We start from the raw sequence: 18,547 nt of genomic DNA on the forward strand, positions 1-18,547 counted from the left end.
GAAAGGGTTTAGAATTTTCCTTTTTTTTGGGGGGGGGAAGAAGGGGAGAATGTATTGTCTTGCTCTCCAGTCTTGGAAGTATTGCTCTGTCTATTTTCTTTCTTATGCATAAAATAAGTATATATTCCCAAGTATCTTCTAGTTCCCTATGCATTTATATATCTTGTTCCCTGTGTGAACTTGTATTGGTTTCCTTTTTGGTTCATTTCAGGCCTTCTCAGGGACAACCAGGAGAAGACGAAGATGAAATTACAAAACCCAGAAGGCTGAAAGAGGAAGTCAGTCAGTCAGTCTACAGTCATTACAAAACCCTGAAGACAAGACTGGAGGAATTCAGTCTAGTGTCATCCCAAGAGGAGGCGGCCTGAGGTGCCAGGTACGCCAGAAGACAGTGGGTACTTCATTTATACAAAGCTAGAGGCAGGTTTGTCCTCTGGTTTCATTGATAGGCTTGGTAGTTCTAGTGACTGATCATCTGGGAAGGAGTGTTACTGACATATAAGGTTTACATATGTAGTTTGGTCTTCATTAATCTGGAAGGTTTCTCTTGGATTCATGGTGTTGGCCAGACTGTGCTGTCAGTGGTAGGTCCTCTGCAGTGTGGGAGTGAATGAGGTGTTTGAGTTCAGTGGTCAGGTATAGGTCGTGTGGAAAAGGAAAGAAAGGGAGTGTGTGATGGACGGATGAGATGAGAGGCAGTTGAGAACAGAAGGAACTACAAGAAAATGTTAGAGAGAAATATGATGGAGGAGGCGAGAGGGATGGGAGAGGAAGTACAGGGAGAGCAAGAAGTTGGTTAGGGAAGTAAAGAGAGTGGATGAGGATTTGGGAAGGAAAATATCACCAAAATACCAGAACAAAAAACTTTGCTGGAAAGAAGATAAAAGTGAAATAGGGGAGGAAAGAGTGACATTTGTAGCATGAAGAGGAGAGATGGGTGCTTGTGAGGGGAATAAGGAGATAAGGGAGGTGTGGAAAGAGGAAACTGTAATGAATAAGAGTGTGGGAGGGAGAGCGGAAGTGAGCAGTGTAGGAATAAAGATCAGTGTAGGGCGGCCAGATCCACAGGGGAGGCTGGAGAGGTGAGATAGAGGAGGCAAAGAAGAAGTTAAAGGTAGGAAAGGCCCCTGGAGCTGATGGCATAACAGACTATTATTATTATTATTTTTTAACAACTTCGCCTCTAGCACCGGTTGGCTTTCTTCAGGGGCCTAGTGGTCGGCCCAAGCCCATCATGGCACAGGCAATTTTTATAGTGGCGCCATTTATTCCTCACTCATGCTGTGCCCCGGAACTCATTCTTGATTCACTTAGACGGTTTCTTCTAGAGTCCGGGTCTTCAGGACAGCGTGTGGGTAGTCTTGGGCCACTCGGCTGAAGTATGGAGGAGGTGTAGTTGTGGAATGGATATTATGGATATGTAACAGGAACAGGAACAGGGTGAGGTGCCTGAGGATTGAAGAAAGGCTAGTGTTGTGCTGCTGTACAAAGGGAAAGGAAGCAGAGGTGACTAATAGTTACAGGGGAATAAGTCTACTCAGAGTGGCAGGAAAAGTGTATGGCAGGGTTTTAAATGAGAGGATGAAGAAAGTAACTGTACATGGGCGGTTCTGTGAGAGAAATGAAAGCCAGAGTGGGGGAACTTGGTACAAGGCAGAAAGTGAGAGGTACAGAGGAGTCATTGGTGGCGGACCTGTTTTCAGATGATACAGTACTGTTGGCAGAGAATGAGGGGACACTACAGAGGATAGTGGATGCATTTGACAGGGTGTGTAAGAGGAGGAAGCTGAGTGAATGCTGGAAAGCGCAAGGTTATGGTATTTGAGAGGGCGAGAGAACAGGTCATTGATTTTGCAAAGCCATACAGAGTTAGAGCAGAGAGCACAACGAAGTGTAGGATAAGGTTAGGGGAGGAGAGAGTGGAGGAGGTGACTGAGGTGAAATATTTAGGGACAATTGTATGTAAGCATGGAAGGTGAGGTGAGGGAAAGAGCAGTGAAGGGCAGACAGGTGGTGGGTGCATTGGGGAGAGTTGTGAGAGGAAGAAGTGTGAGCATGGCGGTAAAGAGGGGAACAAGGAACAGTATTATCCTGCCAACTCTGTCGCATGCATCAGAGACGTGGACATGGAGTGCAGCGCAGCAATCAAGAATACGTGCAGTGGAAATGAGTTGTACAAGAGGTGCGTGTGGTGTGTCAGGATGGCATGGAGGAAGTAATGGAAGTGTGTGTGAGGGGTTTGGTATGGGTGTGATAGTGAAGGGAGTGGAGTGTGGAGTGTGGAGTGTGGAGTGGTGGAGTGGGTGGTGCGCTGAGATGGTTTGGACACATGATGAGAATGGGGGAGAATGAATTTGTGAAGAGTGTACGAGGCAAGGAAGGCCATGGGGGCGCCCGCAGAGGAAGTCGATGGTTCCTTCCAGGAGGTACTTGGGATGAGAAGGGGGCCTGCATGAGACTCGCCCAGAGGGACCCCTGGGCTCTGCGCCGTAGGGTGGGCGAGGCGATGCACCCCCCGGCGTATGCCCCCATTGATATTGATTTTGTAGCTCACTTATGTAATGCAGTATTTAGTTTCTTCATCAGTTAATAATAGCATAAAAGTGAATTATGAATGTATTAAAAAAATCATTAGCAAGCAAACATGACATGCTGAGAGCTGCACCTACAAGTTGTTTTTTAAATGTGCACAATTCCCTTCCCTCCCAATGAATTCAAAGTCTGGTGATGCCACCGTGTTCAGAACATCTCTGTAACCTGCAAGTTTATTTTTGCACTACCTTAACAATCTGATGAAAAATAGGAATATAAAGCACTAGAAACATTTATATAAGAGACAGACTTCAAATAGTGTCTTATTTTGTAGTTAAAAATTTGTTTTTTCAAGCCATCCACAGTCCACTCTTATTCTCCCGTCCACTGAAGAAGGCACCAAGTAAGAGTTGCAAGGCAGAAGTGTGAGCTACAGAAAAAAGTGGCAAGATGCAGTGTGGAGGGCCAGTTTCTCAAGATGAGCCGGAGCAAGGCTGCCTCAAGCTGCTGTCCAATCAGCGAAGAGATCACCTCGGCAGCCCGGCAGGCCACAATGGCAATGTTCAGACTACAACAGCGTTCAGGGAAAACAAAACTACACACATTTCGCGGCAGCCATGGAGTCATTATTGAAACTGAATTATTAGCATTAGAGTTTTACTATGGAGATATACATATATTACCACTGTAGTGAAAGACAGAGTATGGAAGGAAAATCACCAAAATTTCTAGAAGTTTAGTAAAATAAATGTTTGCAATATACAAAAAATCTACAAAAGGTGAAAATGACATCCTGAAACTAAGGTGAAGATATGAAAGCAAAATACCTTGCCTGAAAAGGTGTGTAGAAACTTGCCTGGGTACACAAGTGCCTGAAAAGGTGTGTAAAAACCTGCCTGGGTACACGAGTGCCTGAAAAGGTGTGTAAAAACCTGCCTGGGTACACGAGTGCCTGAAAAGGTGTGTAAAAACCTGCCTGGGTACACAAGTGCCTGAAAAGGTGTGTAAAAACCTGCCTGGGTACACGAGTGCCTGAAAAGGTGTGTAAAAACCTGCCTGGGTACACAAGTGCCTGAAAAGGTGTGTAAAAACCTGCCTGGGTACACCAGTGCCTGAAAAGGTGTGTAAAAACCTGCCTGGGTACACAAGTGCCTGAAAAGGTGTGTAAAAACCTGCCTGGGTACACGAGTGCAGAGTAACAGCCACACCCTGCAACACTCAGGATGCAAGTAACTGCTGCACCAATAAATGCTCCCGACAACACTACGTAACACTATAGTATAACCGTAAGCCTTAGGAAATATAAAGGCGTAAATCCATAAGCCTTAGAAAAGATAAAGTCCGGAAGTAAGAACTGAATCCCCATTGATCCTCAGCCTGGTATCCTCTGAAGCCTTGGCCCGCCTGAGGACTGGAGTCACTCTGCAGACCTAAACTCCTCCACACACTTGGTGGCCTCAGTGAGGGCAGACATCAGCTCAACGTTGCCTTCCTCCATCTGTAAGGAAACAGACATTGATACAAGGTGACTTGCTGCCACTTTTGACTATATTCACCTACTAAGAAATCCCAACACACCCTTGTTTTGGGAGCAGCTGTGTGGTACAGATGGGGCACCAGCCCATACACCCAGGCCAGGGGTAACCTTTAACCTTTAGAGCATAGGTCCCCAACCCGCAGCCCACGAGCACCCTTGGTGCGGCCCGCGGGACTTTACATCATTCAACATTAGGTGCGGCCTGCCGAAGGGCTCCAGGATCGTTTCTGTGGCCCGCGGTGCAGACTGTGGGCACATGACCGGTTTACAACTTTTTAAATTTCTGCAGTGCTGAGAGAGCCAATGAGCGTGCGCTGTTAAGCCGGCCAATCAGCGTCCACTATGGCGCACTTTTCGGCTTTATAAGGGGGCTTCAGCCATTCAGTTTTCAGTGTCTCTCCCCTGCTCTAGACTGCTGAAAGACTTGGCATGTGCTCAAGACTATGCAGTGACAGTCTCAAACAGTTCAATGTGCTCGGCTCCCTTGAGAACCCTGTAGAACTGTGGGATACCTTCAAATGCGACTCTTCGAGCTGCCAAGGAGTGTACTGGAAAGCGCCCGAGATCTAGGAGTGGGTTTGCCTCGGAGGAGATGCTGGAGAATATTGAGGAGAGACGCGCTGCCAGACACTTGCTGGGAATCGGGACCATGACAGGGCTCTGTCACGTAGGACCAGAGCTCTCCTGAGGAGAGGCAAGGAGAGGTATGTCAGGGGTCTTGCTGAGGAAGTCAAGGGACACTTAAATGAGAATGACTTCCAACCTGCTTACCGAGCCCTGAAGAAGCCCTGCTTCAACTCTCCCTCCCAGGTGAGCGCTATCCAAACAGCTGATGGCTGCCTCGTGTCGGACATGGAAGGGCAGAGGGCTCGTTGGGCTGAGTACTTTGAGCAGCTGTACATGGCAGACCCTCCAACTGGGCAGCTTCCAGCTACTGGGTTGCAGGTGGCGGATGCCGATCCACCCATTGACGAAAGCCCACTCTCTCTTGACGAGGTCAGAGAGGCTGTGGCAAAGTTGAGGGGTGGAAAGGTACCTGGCACCTGTAACATTGCTGAGGAGCTGCTCAAAGCTGGATGTGAGGCCATGATCCACGGGTTGAATGCAGTCTTGACTGCTGTATGGCTATCTGGCACTACTACTCCTGACTGGAAGAGTGGACTCTTAGGGGCTATCGCTGGAATGACTATCTGGAAAGGGAAAGGGGACCACCAAGACTGCAACAACTACTGTGGTATTACACTGCTCAGTGTGCCAGGCAAGGTGCTTGCCCACCTATTGCTAATGCGAATTCGCAGCCAGCTGCTGAAGATGCAGAGACCTGAACAGTTTGGGTTCACGCCTGTTAAGGCAACAACTGACCGCATCCTAGTGCTTCACGTACTGGTGGAGCACCGACATGAGTTTCAACAGGGGATGCTTGCAGCCTATGTCGATCTCAAGAAGGCGTTTGACTCGGTGCATTGCGAGGCACTCTGGGATCTTCTGTGACTCCGTGGGATTCCTGCAAAGACTGTTGGTTTGCTGACTGGCCTGTATTCTGGGACTGAGAGTGCTGTGAAGTGTGGAGGGGGTGCTTGTCCAGCTTCTTCCCCGTGGATGAGGGAGTGAGGCAGGGCTGTCCTTGCCCCATCGCTTTTCAACACTAGTATGGACTGGGTACTGGGCAGAGCTGTGGACCAGAGTCATTGCAGAGCATCCACTGGCAATACCAGGGTCACTGACCTTGTTTTTTACTATGATCCAGTAGCCCAGTATCCAGTATGGGGAGGCGGTGGCTGAGTGGTTAGCGTGCCGGCCTCACGTCTGGTGCATTGTCCATGATGTGGGTTCAAATCCGCACTAACCACTTGGGATTTTTCAGTCACCACCGAGTGGCCTAAGACTACCCACATGCTGTCCTGAAGACCACCTGTCAACCCGGACTCTAGAAGAAGCTGTACAGCACAAGTGAAATCAAGAATGAGCTCCGGGGGCAGCATGAGACAATAATAATGGCGCCACTATAAACAATTGCCTGCGCCATGACGGGCTCGGGCGAACCATCAGGCCCATATGAATTAGCCCACCGGTGCTGTAGGCCACAGGTAAAAAAATAAAAATAAATAAAATCCTGGCAAAGTCGCTGGAGGTTTCGGTGATGGCTCTCGAGGCACTACACGAGAAGGCAAAGCCCTTGGGACTTGAGGTCTCCTGGGCTAAGACCAAGGTACAGGTGTTTGGAGGCTTGCTGGATGGAACAGCACAGTCTGTACATGCATGTGGCGAGGACATTGAGATCTCGGAAAATATTACTAACCTTGGTGGTGTAGTTAAAATAACCGGTGAATCTCGCCATGAAGTCTTACGGTGGATTGGCTTGGCCCACGGTGTTATGGACTCGCTCAACACGAGTATGTGGCGTTGTCAATACCTGTGCAGAAGGACAAAGATCCGGATCTTCCAGTCCCTTGTGCTCCCTGTCTTACTCTGTGGCTGTGAGACATGGACACTAAATGGAGACTTGGAGAGGCGGATTGATGCCTTTGGTAATAAGTGTCTACGCAGAATCATGGGATATCGCTGGAATGACTTTGTGTTGAACCGTTGACTGCTCCGTGAGACTGATTGGACATATATTACCTGCATAGTCCGTCAACGCCAACTCCGGCTATACGGGCACGTGGCACGTTACCCTGAAGCTGATCCTGCTCATCAGGTTGTCTCTGTGAGAGACAATCCTGAGTGGAGGAGGCCAAGGGACACCCATGGAGTTTATGGCTTGAGCAAGTCAATACATCCTGCCGGGAGGTACTCAGGATGGGAAGAGGGTTGGCATGGAGACTCGCCCGGAGGGACCCTCGGACTTGTAGGGTGGATGAGGCGATGCACCCCCCAGCGTATGCCCCCACTGATTGATTGATTGAATGTATGAGAATGAGTAAGTTGGGGACACAGGTGTGGAGGCGTGTTCTTGGCACTATCTAGTCTCAAGAAGAGTGCCGGCGATGTTCAATTCACAAAGTTACGAGTGCCACATCAGAACAAAGATTCACAGACGCTCAAAACCTCTGCCCTGCAGTCTTAATCCTACTGTGGTATTGAATTACCACTTGTTCCCTACTTCATAATTGAACCTCAGTTAATCAGCAATAATAATAATATACTACATACAAACTGGAAGAATTTCCACAATAACTAACTAATGAGGAGCACAAGCCAGGAGACATCACTTCACTTCACTCCTGCGTTGCCTCCACCCCCGGCGGAAGCCTCCACACATCCTCACTTCTCATTTCATGCCCCTCCAGATCGATCAACTCAACCCAGCCATGAATTACTTGGGTGACCTCCCCTCAAGGTTTTCTTCTGCTAAAAAAATACTAAGCAGGATGACATCCGGGAGGCATGCCACGTGGCCATGTAGCCAGAGATGGCGTTCATGGACTAAGCTGGTAACGGCCTTGATTCAGTTTCATCGCTTAGTTGCTGGTTTGACAAAAAGCATTCCAGCAATGCCCCATAATCCTGTGATGGCACTTGGTACCAAAGGCACCAACATGCTTCTCCAAATCTCTATTCAGTCTCCAAGTCTCAGGGCCATACAGTAAGACAGGGAGCAAAGATTCAAATCTTTGTCTGCCTGCACAGGTATCAACACCACCATATCAACACTCACATTGAGCGAGCCCAGAACACCGTGGGCCAGGCCAATCTGTGGCGTGACTTCCTGGTAAGAACCACCATTGTTATGCACTACAATACCAAGGCATGTGAGGCTTTTGGTGACTTCAACATCCTCACCACATGCATGGGGAGGCAGTGGCTCTGGATCTGGGAGATCCAGGAGGGACGCAGGTTTGAATCCTGGCCGCCACACAGCTGGGATTTTTCAGTCACCGCCAAGTGGCCTAAGACTACCCACATGCTGCCCTGAAGACCACCTATCAACCCAGACTCTAGGTTACCTCTCCAAAGAAAGGCTCAAAGACAAGCTCCGGGGGACAGTATGAGCCAAAACAAGATGGCACCACAATAAATATTCTCCTGCGCCACAACGGGCTGGGCCGAACATCAGCCCCCACCATTGAAAAAGCCTAATGGTGCAATAGGACGCAAAAAAAGACTTAACTGTGTCACCCAGCAAGCCTCCAAATGGCTGAACTTTGGTCTTGGCCCAGGAGGCCTTCAGTCCCAGAGGCTTCACCTCCTCATGCAGCACTTTGAGAGCCGTCACCAGGACCTCCAGCAACTCTGCAAGGAGTGCAGGATCGTCAGCAAAATCAAGATCAGTGACCTTGATGTCACCTACAGATGCTCTACAATGATTTTGATCAACAACTTTGGCCTAATACTCAGTCAATGCAAGTGTTGAAAAGTGATGGAGCAAGGATACAGCCCTGCCTCACTCCTGGAATAACAGGGAAGAAGCCAGAGACATCTCCCCCACACACATCACAGCACTCTCAGTCCCAGGGTAAAGGCCAGTCATCAGGTCAGTAATCCATGTAGGAATCCCATGCATCCGTACATGTCCCAGAGTGCCTCACAATGTACTGGCTCAAAAGATTTCTCGAGACAGATATGGGCTGCAAGCACCCCGTCAAAATTCACATCAGTGTTCCACAATGACGCAAAGTGTTGTGATCCACTCAAAAGTTGACTTGCTGGGCATGAACCTGGATTGCTCAGGTCTCTCAAACTTGAGCAGATGAGATCAAATTCGCATCTGCAGCAGATGAGCGAGCACCTTACCCGGCACACCAAACCACGGTGATTGTTGCAGTCCTGTTGGTCCCCTTTCCAGATAGGGACAACCAACCCCCTTTGTCAGTCAAGAGGAATGGCACTGGACTGCCCACACAGCACACAGCACCACATGCAACCCATGGCTCATGGCTTCACCCCCAGCTTTCAACTTCTCTGCGCTGATGTTGCAGATCCCAGCTGCCTTTACACCCTTCAACTTTTCACAGCCTCTCTCACTTTTGCAGGAGAGGCTGGCGTTTTGTCTACTGGTGGATCAGCAGTGGCCATCTGCAACCCAGCCAGAGGGACCTGTACACTTGGGTACTCTGCTGTGTACGACTGCCAAAAGTACTCGGCCCAATGAGCCCGGTACACATCTGCATCTGATGTTATCTGCCCATCAGCTGCTCAGACAGTACTCATCTGAGATGTGAATTAGGAGCAGAGGTTCTTCAGAGCTGGAGAGGCAGGTCTAAGGTCGTCTGCATTTTGACAACCCTCAACATCCTTAGCAAGATTAGAGAAACTGCAATAACACACTGAATAGATCATTGGGCTATTTGGTATGCTGCCTGGCTTCTGCTAGGAAGGCTCGGGTTCGATTCCCGGCACTCAGTGGTGTTCATTACGGATCCTTAGCAAGACCTCTGACATACCTCTCCTCAGAAGGGTTCCAGTTCTCCTGTACTGCTCTCAAGTCCCTGGCCAACTTGGCAGCATGACTCTCCTCCATACACTCAAGGCAATGCCACTCCTAGTCCTTGGATGCTCTCCAATGCACCCCTCGGCAACTCTGAGTTTCACATTTAAAGGTATCCCACAACCCTCCAGGATCTCTCAGAGCACCCACTTCAAACCAATTTGAGACTGCCACTGCATACCCTGAGCACACACCTGGTCCCTGAGCTTCTCAAGATAAGGCTGCAGAGAGTTGCATCTCAAGAATTTCATGGACCTGAAGCATATCCTCAATTTTGTAACAAGAAGTCTGTGGTCAACTGTAATGAACTCAGCAGTGTAAAACCCTACATTTCTGGAGGATCCTCTAACAAGTACTAGCAAGGATGTGATCAATCTCCTTTGCCACACCACTAGTATTGCTGCTCCAAGACCAGCGGCAAGGCTCGCATCTCAGGAACCAGTAATCCTCAGCCTTCTGGGTTTTGCAAAGCTCAGAAGGAGTGAAATGTTGATGTTTCTGGTACAAGAGCCGTGGGGACCAACACATATCACACAGCCATCTCTCTCTGTGCCAGTAACTGCATTAAAGTCACGCACGACAATGAGTGTGTTGTGTCGGGGGCACTGGTCAACTACAGAGTCAAGCTTGGCGTAGAACATCTCTTTCTCCTAAAGTCCACACATCTCAGTAGGGGTGTACACTGCAATAAGAGATATGAAGGCCAGGGAGTGCTTCAACATCACCAGCATCACACACTCATAATCCCCAACAACAGAGGACTGCAGTCAGCGAGAAATGGCCACAGCTACTCTCTTGAGACAGGCACCATCGCTGTGGCCCACTACTGATCTCTCCCTCACCAGGTCTCCTCATCTCAGAGCCCCACTATGTTCACTCTCAGCCTCCCGAGTTGTGTTCCACCCAAAATTGACGTCTCTTCTGGGTTCTCGTTCTGTTTTCCTTGGATGGAGCGGTGTCTAGCCTAGTCTATCTTTTTGTTTATTTTAATTTTTGCCCTTCCTTGAGCTTCCTCCGTTGCTGTAAAAAAATAATATAGACAAGCTGACAAATGAGGCTGTCGCTGATCCTTCGGGGGGCTCAGGATGTTCCAGGCACCCACGCAGAGAGTCCGACGGAGATCAACATTTTTTGAAGTTTCAGATGCCTGTCTTATGGGATTACAGCTGTGGCATAAGAGGGACAAAACCAATTATATGTAGTTTGAACAAGGAAAGACATGCTAAGCTTCTGTCTTGGGGGGTATCACTGAGGCACTTGAAGGACAAAGCCAATTCTATCTAGTTTGCACAAGGAAAGACAGGCTACACTTCTGTCTTGGGGGTTACAGCTGTGGTGTTAGAAGGACAAAGCCAATTCTATCTAGTTTGAACAAGGAATGACAGGCTACACTTGTCTTGGGGGGTATCACTGAGGCACTTGAAGGACAGAGCCAATTATATCTAGTTTGCACAAGGAAAGGCAGGCTATGTTTCTGTCTTGGGGGTTACAGCTGCAGCATTAGGGGGACAAAGACAGTTCTATCTAGTCTGCACAAGGAGAGGCAGGCTATGTTTCTGTCTTGGGGGTTACAGCTGCAGCATTAGGGGGACAAAGACAGTTCTATCTAGTCTGCACAAGGAGAGGCAGGCTACACTTGTCTTGGGGGGTATCACTGAGGCGCTTGAAGGACAGAGCCAATTTTCCTAGTTTGAACAAGGAGAGGCAGGCTATGTTTCTGTCTTGGGGTTACAGCTGCAGCATAGGGGGGGGTTCTATGAGAAAAGGTAGGCTATGTTTCTGTCTTGGGTTATCACTGAGGCGCTGGGAGGACAAAGACAGTTCTATCTAGTCTGCACGAGGAGAGGCAGGCTACACTTGTCTTGGGGGGTATCACTGAGGCGCTTGAAGGACAGAGCCAATTTTTCCTAGTTTGTATGAGAAAAGGTAGGCTACGCATTATCACTGAGGCGCTGGGAGGACAAAGACAGTTCTATCTAGTCTGCACGAGGAGAGGCAAGGCTACACATCTCAGGCAGAACAAGATACAAGTTGCGAAGGAAAACTCATCCTTGGCACACCACATACTAGGTCACTTTTCCCTTGCATTATATTTCTTGTTCATCCTGTGGTGTGTATCTTGACTTTCCCAGTGCAAACTAGAGCAAAGTTGACTCTGTCCCTTACACCACATACTAGGTCACTTTTCCCTTGCATTATATTTCTTGTTCATCCTGTGGTGTGTATCTTGACTTTCCCAGTGCAAACTAGAGCAAAGTTGACTCTGTCCCTTACGCCTCCATTCCTTGTTTGCATAAAGCACGACAATGAATTTCCTGACCAGTGGAATTTGAGTTAATGTATTAATAAGTAAAATGGTACATACAGCATCGAGGATAAGCTTGTAGTTGTTCTTTATCATGATGTTGGTGTTCCGGATCTCCTCCATGGACTGTCTGATCTGCCCGTCCAGGTCAGCCACGTCATCACTCACTTCCTTGCACACAATGTCCTGCTCCGTCTGGTTGCGCTCCAGGTCCTCGAGAACCCTGCAGAGAAAAGACTTGCCTCACCTTATGCAACAGTGAGTGGGTGCTGGACACCCGACATCCGTGGTGCCTCAGTATGATCAGCGGGCCATCGTGAGAAATATGTCAGTAAGTTTGCAGATGATACCAGGATCGGTAGAGTAATTGAGTCGGATCAGGACGCTAGTATTCTCCAGGGTGAACTAAACAGATTGTATGACTGGGCGAATAAATGGCAGATGGAGTTCAATGTAGGGAAGTGCAGTATTCTGAGTGTAGGTAGGAACAACCCCTCATAACTATTGCTTAAATGACAATCTTATGTTCTTTCTTAACACTTGCTACACCTTACACAGACATGAGTGAATAACGGGATCACCGGGCCATGACGAGGAATAAAATGGTGCAATTCTTCATCGCTCTTTGCTTTTGGCAGGAAGGTGAAACCTATCTGGAGGACAAAATGCTCCTCTGGAAAAAGTTGTGAGAGGAACAACTGATACTTGTACAGCAAGGGGAGCAACGGAGCACTTCTCAACCCCTTGACTGTGGACTTCCTGCCAGAAGACATCACCAGGATACAGAAATGGAACAAAGAGTGGCTGCTACAATTTAATATAGAAGAATGTATTCCTGCACCTTGGGAGGGGATATCCAGCACACCGATACCACATGGGAAACACTCCACTATCCACCACAGAGGCAGGGAAAGACCTGGGAGTATGGGTTACCAGGCTACCAGTGAAAGCCAAATCCGTGCCAATCGCAGCGGACGTGTTAAAGGGATTGAAGAGACAAAGGAGGTAAGGAAAAGGCATCTCAATTCATGAGGAAAGAGAAGTGACCAGTATGGAAGTAAAGATTCAAGTGGAACAACCGCATCATACCTACAAGGGGAAGTGTAGAGGAGATAGACATGGCAATAGAAAAGTTAAGAGAGAGAGAGAGAGTGAGTTGGTTGGTTGGCAAAAGATATGTGCGGTGAGAGGGCCTGCCAAGACGAGGAAGCCTGGAGGAGCCTCTTCTGCCACGGCGCTCCATTCAGGGGTGGCTGTGTGAGGGGACAGTGTCAGAGAAATAGATGCAAAAGGAAAATGGTTTGTATACTGAAAACTTCATAAAGGCTTACTGTTTCTGCTCCTTGATCTCTTTGTTGAGGCTGTCCTGCTTGAGGTCCCACGCCTGGTGGATGTGTTGCAGCTTGGTTTCTGAGGCTGTGAGCTGCTGAGTTAATTGCAGATTACTCTGTTCTTGGTCCTTGATCTCCTCCTGAAGTTCGGTGACTTGGGAGACCCTCTTCTGGATGGCTGCCTGGATGTCCCTGCCAGGGTACACTGAGGTAAATATTTACACACGCTTCATCTTATTCTTACTGGGCCTGTCACAAGGCTGATCAAAAACATGACTGTGGGAGGCTAAGGATAATAAAGTTGGGAGCATCAGCTGTGCATGGCCACGGTTCTCATCTCTGTACAAGTGGCCCTTGAGCCTGAGGTGGGTGAGAACACAAACAGAAGACACAGGGTCAGCATGACATACAAGTTTACAGTTTACCTTCCCCAGGTTTCCCCAGGTACCCATTTATCCACCAGCCCGAAAGAGAGAATGAACAGCTGGGTGCCTTGTGTGCCTGCCATTTGAACCCTGGCCCACAGATTCATAGTTAGGCACAGTAACCACTGCACCACGGAGATGTTAAAATGAAGCACCTAATTCAAAGAAAGCTGTTTCAAACCAATCGCTGCCATCGGTGGCCCACATCCACGAATTTATCCAATCTTGTTCTGGTACTTTCAACCATGTTTTAACTAAATGAATCGCTGTAATGTCTGTTCCAATTACCCGGCTATTTCCAACCCATTCCTGTCATCTGTGGCCCCTGCCCATAAACTTATCTAACCTGGTCCTGGAACTTTCAATCACATTTACTCAATAAATGGCTGTAAAATCTGTAAAAGTCTCCTTGAATTGAAATTCTTGTTTTATCTCCTTCCTTTCTTGCTACTGGTTATTCATGCCCACTGCCAAGATGGTGCTGACCTGCTATTTACCAAAACACTTACTTGTGGTAAGCCCCTTCATCAAGTCTCCCTGTGGTGTGGCTGGCATGCCAGCTACAGCTCCACTAGCTTAAGGCCCGTCCAGACGAGGGGCAGTTGTCCGCCGTGCAAACAGTTACCACATCATACTAAGCAGCGGGATGACGTCATAAGCACATAAATGAGGAAACAGATCTGGCAACAAACAGTGCTACCAGATGTTGCTGTGTGCCACAGTCCCTACTCCGTTCACCGGGCAAAAACTGGCGGGCAAACTTGTGTCCACGAGGGGCAGTTGCCCGGCTGCCGGCACTGCCCGATATTCTATTCGCTTGTTTAGAAGGGTTACCAGGTCGAACAGTTGGTGGTTGGTTTTGGTTTTACTACCAGGCACACATAGCAGACCGGGCAGTCCAGGGCAGGCAGCGGCTGATAGCACGACCGGACTGAGAGTAGCACAACATGGGCTACAGCAAGGGGTGCTTTATAGAGGTCATTGCACAGTGGCTTCCCTTGACCACACCTGTTCTTCTTTGCCACACAGGACAGACATGTTCTCCCGTGCACGTACGGTCTGGAAATCTGAAACTGACTGCAAGGGAGTTCCGCAGGTTAACTTTGTGTGTCTGGCAACATGTGCTCTTTATACCAACCATTAAACCAGCAGGCATTGCCTCGCCCACGAGCAAGGGCACTGCACTTGATGATTTGCCCGTTTTTCCGTCATCATCTTCGCCCCACCATCAAAACAGTTGAAGCAGTATGATATCTGGTAATAGTGTTTTTGCACGCTGCCCCTCGTCTGACAGGGCTTCAGGTGTGACCCTGGCCAGGGCAGCCACTGCACAGCCCACCAAAAAATTATCCTTATTTTCAAGATGGCTGATAAACTGGCAGTGTCTGAGGAGCCTGGAGAAGATACTGTGATGATCTGAAAGTCCCGGCGGCACTGACTCCTGGGATGGAAATGGGCACCGACACAGAGAAATCAAAACACGCTTTTCTTTGCAGTTTCCAAACGGGTGTTCAGTTATGAGCAGTGAGTCGAAGTGGCTTGGAAAGTCAAGGGTAAAGTAACACCTTGTGCAGCCTTTCAGGTGTTTGGTGCACGATGACCTTTACCTCGCCAAACTTGGGGCTCAGTCATTCTCTTCTGTCCTTCACCGTTTGGTCTGTCTGGTGATTTTTTTTTTTTTTTTTTTAAATAAGAAAATATATATTTTTTATTCAAATGAGATTTTTTCTAATTCACACAAATTAATATACAGAAGCCCCCCACCATTCACGGCCTCACCATTCACGGATTCGCTTATACGCGGGTGGGGTATTTGCAACACCCCCGCCGAACACGGGTGAAAACTCACATACACGCAGTCTGTAGCGCTCAGCTCAAACATTGCAAGCGAGCGACCTACCCGCACTGTTTACCCACACTAAGGTCTCACACGCACCGACAAGCGGGCGAGCGAGCTACCCCCGCCGATTACCCGCCACACGGTGCGTGCCTCGTCCAGGGCTCACGAGGCAAAGCAAGCCATTAGGTGCTGGCGCGTTACCCCCGCTGTTTGCCCGCCACACGATTCATGACTGAGGGCCTCATCCAACGCTCAACTGAAGAGGCAAAGTGAACCATTAAGGGCGAGCGAGCTACCCCTGCCGTTTACTCAACACGGTGTATGCCTCGCCCAGCAGTCACCAGGCAAAGCGAGCCATGAAGGCCGTTTACCCATGCCACACGGTGCATGCGTGCATGCATGTCTCGTCCAGTGCTCGCTCATGCACGAGGCAAAGCAAACCATTAACCCTTTTGTTGCTAAACGATCGCTGCGAGCTCCAGTCGCACTCAAATTTCCCGCGTATGAGTGTGTTCCAACACCATTTCTCACCCCACAGCATTGCCTATTCAGTGGGTTTTCTACGAAATTTGGTGGAAAATCATATCAGCCTAGCGCAGAAAAAGCACGCAAAATCAATGGATGAGCAACTGGTGGATGTTGTTGACCAATACAGCGACATTTTTGCATAGCTTCACCTATCACATGACTGATATTTTGACCAAATAGTTGTAAATTTTGCAGTTGGCAATACTGCCCTGCCAGCACCCCATCACCAAGAGATCTACTCAGTAGTTGCCTTACGGCTGACCGTCGCGCACGTATAAATGTTTGTCTTCACAGGCAACACCCCCGGAACGTGCCTGTACTTTCACAGGAGAGGCTTACATTACTGAATCGTATAGAGCTTGGCCTCCTCTTTCCAATGGTGTTTTTGTTTTTTTAACTGTGATGAATAGTTTTTGAGATACAAAGGTTAAAAGAGCGAGCACTAGCGTCACTTGCTGGTGGTGCTGAAAGCTCCCTCCGAGCACCAGTCACACTCACAGCAAAAAACACCCCTTGAACATGCCTGTACATTTGCAGGAGAGGCTAACATAACCGAATCTTATAGATTTTGGCCTCCTCTTTCCAATGGTGTTTTTGTTTTGTAGCTGTGATGAATAGTTTTTGAGATACAGCAATTAAAAGAGATCCCCTTCCCCCGAGTGTGCCTGGGGGGATAGTCTCGTTGCAAGTGCTTAGCGAGGATAGGGTTAAGGGCGAGCGACCTACCCGAGCCATTAACCCACAACCAACCAGTGTTAAATTATTAGTCCATATTTAATTTGTGATTTATGTGTATGTAAAACTATATAACAATGCTTAGAAATGCCTTAGAAATCCTTTTTTTTATTCAATCGAGATAAAATTTGATATTTGATTATAGTCCCGTCGATCGCGGATTCACGGATCACGGGAATCTCGCAGAACCAAATACCCGTGAACGGCGGGGGTCTTCTGTAATTATATGAATATGCAGCTTTATATTCACTATACAATAGTTTGAAATATGTTAGAGTATGAAGTACATGTTAAAGCTCCATCATATTCCATCATCCAATCCATCCTGGTTGTCTGTCTGAGCCAGTCCCAGGAGTGACCTGCTGCAGCCAGCCAGCTCTGCACCATAGCTCTGTCTAAGCCTCTAACAGTCTTGCCTGGGCAGGTCATAGTGTTCCTATTTCTAGTGCTGCTTCCAGTATAGTTTAGTCAGCATACCATTTGCTTCCTCTGTACATCCTTCATCCTCATCATGTAGATTCTGAAATTTATTCTGAATTTATAAACACAATTCTCCTCCCTGACTGCAAGGACATTAGGGAGGTTCATTTTCATAACCTTTTCTGCCTCTTTTCCTCCCCTCCCCTGCATAAACAACTAGGAGTAAAAGTCTGGAAGCCATGAGTGAATGACTATTAGTTTAATGGTTTTACTCTGATTCTGAATGAGTTTGTTGTGGTGAGAGGAGACAAGGAGGCTACAACAAGGGCAGGAAGCAGCTGTTGAGGGAAGAGGATGGCTGGGCACAGCACAGCAGACGCAAGGACTTCAGAGGAGGTACAAGGAATGAGAGCAGCAAAGGGCAATGCATTGGACACAACTACCGGGAGAAGGTTCATAAATGCCATCGACCTCAATCCAGGGAGGCGATCAAAGAAAAAGAGAAGGACGACTCCATTCTTCCCATTCTGGCAGAGAAGGGAAATCTGAAAACAAAGCAAATGAAACAAACAATTGTAAATATAGACCTCACTTACTTCTCCTTTGACTTTTCCTGCTGGATCTCTTGCAGCATTGCTATGAGCTTGTCCAGTTTCTCCTTGGTTGTATTGATGAAGCTGGCTCTCTGCTGCAGCTGGGCCAGATGATCCTTCTTCTTCTGGTTGTCCTCCTTGAGCACTGCCAACTTCTCGTCCCTCTTCTTGATCTCCTGTTCCTCGCTGGCCTGGATCACAAGGCCCTCCAGCCTCTGCTTCTCACTGCCAGCCTGGTGAACAAGGGACATCATGCCTTGGGGACAAATTTCTGGCTTATGGTAAATTGAGTGGTTGATGGGTGAAGCAAGGCATTCTGAGATGGTTGAGATGCCTGGTGTGACTGAAAGAGGATGACTTTGTCAAGTGTGTATATGGAGAGGACATCAAGGGTGCAATGGATCAATGGACAAGTAATGGAGGGAGAGAGTTGACAGAGCTGGAGACATTTTCTCTGTGGCCAACCCCTTGGAGGAAGTTCCCACAAGGCAGACAGACACACAGATCACCGGGAAAAAGGGAGAAAGTGGTAGCAAGAAGTGAGTGGTTCACATGACAAAGAGATGGTGGGACAGGAAGGTGGGAGGTGTGTCTGTCTCATAGTGAAGTAAGATCACTGGTGGTACAGTCTGCAGTATTCTCGTTAATAGTCTAATACTGTGGATAATACAGGAGGCACATGCATGACACAAACACAGAACAGTGCCACAACTCACTGGAACCTTCAGAACCACAACCAACAAGGTGCAATTAACCCGGTAGCAGCGACGGGACAAATTTGTGCCATGATATAAACCCCAAAAATAATGATACATAATCTGATCACAAAGGCTTTGATATATATTATGAAATGGTTTGTGTGAGGGTGATTTT

The 18,547-nt window shown here is 48.2% G+C and overlaps 1 protein-coding gene and 2 long non-coding RNA genes across 3 annotated transcripts; 2 read left to right on the forward strand and 1 right to left on the reverse strand.

Moving 5' to 3' along the window:
- Positions 1 to 334: 334 nt before the first annotated feature.
- LOC126991185 (uncharacterized) lies at positions 335 to 3,531 on the forward strand. Its single transcript, XR_007745232.1, has 3 exons — positions 335 to 376; positions 2,888 to 3,372; positions 3,413 to 3,531. It is a non-coding gene; the product is annotated as an uncharacterized LOC126991185 (long non-coding RNA).
- Positions 3,532 to 3,673: 142 nt separating this feature from the next.
- Positions 3,674 to 17,940, reverse strand: LOC126991184 (uncharacterized). Its single transcript, XM_050849952.1, has 4 exons — positions 17,678 to 17,940; positions 13,134 to 13,325; positions 11,863 to 12,025; positions 3,674 to 4,030 (listed from the first exon to the last, which is right to left on the reverse strand). The coding sequence occupies exons 1-4, from the start codon at positions 17,926 to 17,928 to the stop codon at positions 3,950 to 3,952; spliced, it is 687 nt and encodes a 228-aa protein (XP_050705909.1). The 5' UTR covers positions 17,929 to 17,940; the 3' UTR covers positions 3,674 to 3,949.
- On the forward strand, positions 11,988 to 13,144 carry LOC126991186 (uncharacterized). The gene is made up of 2 exons (XR_007745233.1): positions 11,988 to 12,133; positions 12,441 to 13,144. It is a non-coding gene; the product is annotated as an uncharacterized LOC126991186 (long non-coding RNA).
- Positions 17,941 to 18,547: the final 607 nt, after the last annotated feature.

This window comes from Eriocheir sinensis, unplaced genomic scaffold (genome assembly GCF_024679095.1).
Source record: "Eriocheir sinensis breed Jianghai 21 unplaced genomic scaffold, ASM2467909v1 Scaffold25, whole genome shotgun sequence".
In the NCBI taxonomy this organism is placed as follows: domain Eukaryota; kingdom Metazoa; phylum Arthropoda; class Malacostraca; order Decapoda; family Varunidae; genus Eriocheir; species Eriocheir sinensis.